Genomic DNA, 4,210 nt, shown 5'->3' on the forward strand with positions numbered 1-4,210 from the left:
AGACGACCCAGAGAAGGCTGCTCTTCATCTAAAATGGACCGAGGAAGCCGAGGAGTGTCCAGATCGACAGAACTGGCCGCCGACGGTAGGGGCGGCCCTCCGGGAGGCAAGGGCAGCCGCGGCGAGCACGGCGACAGCGGAAGGCGGCCTGCGGCGCTCGGGTCGTGGAGCCGACGCCTATCCCGAAGGTGGCGACAGCCGCCGCTGGAGTTGCCGCAGACACAGGCCGAGCGTGCGGGAGGGTCGCCATGGTGCAGATGCTTCTGCAGGGAGGGGAGAGATGAGGCTCAGGGGGTCTTGGATCTGCACTCGAAGGAAGCAGGGGAGGTCGGTGCTGGCAGATCGGGACAGCGCCGCCGCGAGCGCGGACGCCAGAGCTGCACATATCTCTAGCAGCTAATACTGCGCGAGTTACCGTTTTTATCCGTCTTTTGAGATATTAGACGATGACCAACGTGTTGCTGTGGAAAACTTGTTAACAAATATATAGCTAAATATTGTTAGAAAACTAATGTTAATACGAAAACCATTAAAAATGTCTTGCTTAATTATCTAGAAAAAAAAAATTATACATGAGGGTATGTTTTGCATCAAGATACTAATGAAAAATGTAACTTTTGATAACATGTATAATTTGATGATGTGGCATTGTTGTATGTAAAGGAAAATTGGATAGTGGGTTCTAGCTACAGGAGTGTGGTAGTTCAAGAAGAAGAAAACAGGGGCAAGAAACAGAGAGAACGGCGAGGTGCACCCCCATCACGCCAGCACAGCACCGTCGCCACCGCAGGCCAAAACTACGCTAAGCTAAGCAACTGGCTGATATTGCATAGTCAAAAACCAATACCATGACATTTGGAGCTGCTACAAGACAGCAATCTCACTCCAATCCCCACGAAAAAACAACAAAAACAACCACAGGTTGCTGTGCAAGGCACTTGTTTACGCACCGACACCGACATCGATCAATCCATCCGTTTTAGTATCGAATTTGCCATTTGAATACCTGTGGAAGAAACCTTGGCCGGGTGTCATCAACCAATTTTGTACGCAGCGTATACTACACACATGTACTACTATCCTAGTTGTGTAGATGCATCCCGCGTTACAGCTGCAGAACAGAACGACGATTCTTCCACCATCTAGTTTTCTCCGCAAATGATTTGGTGGCGTGCCGGCCAGCTTAGACGTGTCAGCGTCAACTGATTGAGCTGGGAACTATCAACTACCTGGTGCCGCTGCCATGTTCCGGCCCTTGACTTCACGCCCGTCGCCACGTGCGACTCCCCCGGATTGCCCGGAGACATTCCGCGTATATTCCTCGTCCCGTCCGGCGCTCCGGCCGGCGCTGTATATAAGACGGTCGTAGCTCTACGCCATTAGTCCAAGCACACACAAGTTGTTGCAGACTACACAATTTCAAGCAGCAGAGCTAGCAGTAGCAGTAGCAGAGATGCCCAAGCTCGCCGCCGCCCTCGCCTTGCTTGCGTTGCTGGGATCCGTGGCGTGCCAAGGTGACAATGGTTCGCCCGCGGTCTCGCCGGCGTATTCTCCGAGCTCGGGCCCGGCGAGCCCGGGGACAATCAGTTACCCTCCAGCTGCGAGCCCCAGCAAGACAATACCGAGCCCAATTGTGTTGAGCCCGAGCCCGAGCCCGCTCGCTCGGCCTCCTAGCCTCGACCTAGGCTCACCGAGCCAAAGCCCGCTGGTGTATCCACCAAGTGTCAGCCAACCGGCATTTCCTCCGTCTGGTTCTTCCAGAGCCCCGAGCGCAAGCTCACCTGAGTATCTTCCTAGCCCTAGTCAAAGCGTGTCCAGTCAAACTCCATCAACACATTCACCTGATCCAAGTCCACCTACTAATTCTCCTGCTAGTAGTCCAAGCCCGATGAGCCCGAGCACAATTGCTTATCCACCGAGCCCAAGCCCTAGCCAACCCACATATCCTCCTAGCCCAAGCCCTGCCGCTTATACTCCTAGCCCAAGCCCGATCAATCCAAGACAACCAGATCCACCCAGCCCTAGCCCTAGCCCAGCATCTTATATTTCAAGCCCAAGCCCAAGCCCAAGCCCGGATAGCCCTGGTCCAGCCGCTTATCCTCCTTTCTCAAACTCACCCAGTAACTCTCCCAGCCCAAGCTCTCCCGTTTCAGGGCTCAGTGTCGGTCACTACAGCTACTCCTGCCCAAATGCGGAGGCCATTGTGAGGGAGGCCGTCAAGAACGCCACGGACAAGAATCGCGGCACCGGCGCGGGGCTTATCCGTCTCTTCTTCCACGACTGCTTCGTCCGGGTACGTAAATAATCCAGACGCTCGCATCTCCTTCAATTAGTCTGATCAATATTAATTAGCATTCCTCCATTATATATATCCTTACCGACGTGATATATTTTTTCAGGGGTGCGATGCTTCCGTTCTCCTCAACACGACCGGCTCCGACGAACCGACGGAGTTGAAGGGCCAGCCGAACAAGACCCTCCGCGGCTTTGAGGTGATCGACGCGGCCAAGGCGGCGCTCGAGGCGGCCTGCCCCGGCGTTGTCTCGTGCGCGGACGTCCTCGCCTTCGCCGGCCGCGACGCCAGCTTCTTCCTCACAAATGGCACGGCCTACTTTCCCATGCCGGCCGGCCGCTACGACGGGCGCGTGTCATTCAGCAAGGAGACCACCCTCAACCTGCCGGCGCCCTTCTCCACGCTCAAGGATCTCAACGAGAGCTTCCATGCCAAGGGGCTGAGCCTCGAGGAAATGGTCATCCTTTCCGGCGCGCACTCCGTCGGCCGCTCCAGCTGCTCGTCCTTCTACGACCGCCTCCCCGCCAATTCCTCCGACATGGACCCCGAGTTCGCGAGCTCCCTGCGGAAGCAGTGCAGCAGCAACGACCCTACCGCGATGCAGGACTTCAAGACCCCCGACGACCTGGACCGGCAGTACTACCAGAACGTGGTCAACCACAGGGTGCTCTTTGGTTCCGACGCAGCGCTCATGGGGTCGAACGAGACGGCGAGGATGGTGCTCGATAATGCGTACGTAAGTGGGCTGTGGGAGAGGAAGTTCGCGGCGGCGATGGTAAAAATGGGCGGCGTCGGGGTAAAGACAAGGGCCGACGGCGAGATCAGGAAGAAGTGTTGGATCATCAACTAAGTGTGACGTGTCGATCGATCAGATGGTTCATCGTAAGACGCTCTCATGAATTGTTCCATGCCACATTTGGCACATGCATGTCGTTGGTGATAATTTTCTTTTCTGGTTTATCTTTTCAGACTAGGACATGCAAAATATAGTACTTCCTCCGTTTCTAAATATAAATATTTCTAGATATTACACTATAAACTACATACATATGTATATATAGATATATTTTAGAATGTAGATTCACACATTTTGTTTCCTATGTAGTTCATAATCAAATCTCTTAAAAACTTATATTTAGACTCTTTTATATTATTTCATTGAGGAAGTACACTAGTAGAAAAAGGGTCTTTCGGCCCGCCAAGGGCCGAAAGACCATTAGTCCCGGTCAAATCAAAACCGGGACCAATGGGAGGCATTGGTCCCGGTTCGGTTCACCTCACTAGTCCCGGTTCGTGGAAAAACCCGGGATTAAAGATCCAACGACTCCCACGTGGCGTGTCGCGGATCATTAGTCCCGGTCTGTGGCACGAATCGGGACTAAAGAGAGGCTATTAGTCCCGGTTTTAGAGAAAAACCGGGACTAAAGTTCTGCCTATATATACCGTCGTCCCTGCCCACTCTCTCTGTTTTTTGGCTAAAGTGTGCCCATGTCATATGCCACCCTTGCCACTCTAGTTCATGCACTTGACGTGTTCGATGAAATGCCCGAACCACACTAGTTAAGCTTTCTCCTCACCAAACTCGACCTCCAAACTCTATTTTCCTCAATATTTGTCTACGTTTGGCCGTGTACCAACTCCACAAGTGTTTTAAAAGGTTAGATACTTCATCCTTCCATGTGTTACTGCTAGTTTAGCTCATTTGAAATGCTCAAATTAACTTCTTAGAGTCTGCACATGGGTAGGGTGACGTCCCGTGCCCGTCCTCGTCATTGTCGATCGCCCCGAACCGATCTCGTCGCGAGCAACACCATGGTGAGCCTCTTGTTCTTGTCCTCTTTTCAAAAGAAACAAATTTCTTACTTGTATGATTTAGATACATACTTGTCTAAATTACTTACTTTTATTATTTTTTGT

General features: G+C 52.3%; 1 protein-coding gene across 1 annotated transcript; it reads left to right on the plus strand.

Annotated features, from left to right (window-relative positions):
• Window positions 1-1,374: 1,374 nt before the first annotated feature.
• LOC123429615 (peroxidase 2-like) lies at window positions 1,375-3,315 on the plus strand. The gene is made up of 2 exons (XM_045113638.1): window positions 1,375-2,293; window positions 2,400-3,315. The coding sequence occupies exons 1-2, from the start codon at window positions 1,454-1,456 to the stop codon at window positions 3,141-3,143; spliced, it is 1,584 nt and encodes a 527-aa protein (XP_044969573.1). The 5' UTR covers window positions 1,375-1,453; the 3' UTR covers window positions 3,144-3,315.
• The last annotated feature ends 895 nt before the right edge of the window (window positions 3,316-4,210 follow it).

Source organism: Hordeum vulgare, chromosome 2H (genome assembly GCF_904849725.1).
Source record: "Hordeum vulgare subsp. vulgare chromosome 2H, MorexV3_pseudomolecules_assembly, whole genome shotgun sequence".
In the NCBI taxonomy this organism is placed as follows: Eukaryota; Viridiplantae; Streptophyta; class Magnoliopsida; order Poales; family Poaceae; genus Hordeum; species Hordeum vulgare.

Coding starts and splice junctions, on each gene's coding strand:
- LOC123429615 (XM_045113638.1), top strand. CDS start 1,454: ATGCCCAAGCTCGCCGCCGCCCTCGCCTTGCTTGCGTTGCTGGGATCC. Junction 2,294..2,399: donor TCCACGACTGCTTCGTCCGG/GTACGTAAATAA, acceptor ATATTTTTTCAG/GGGTGCGATGCTTCCGTTCT.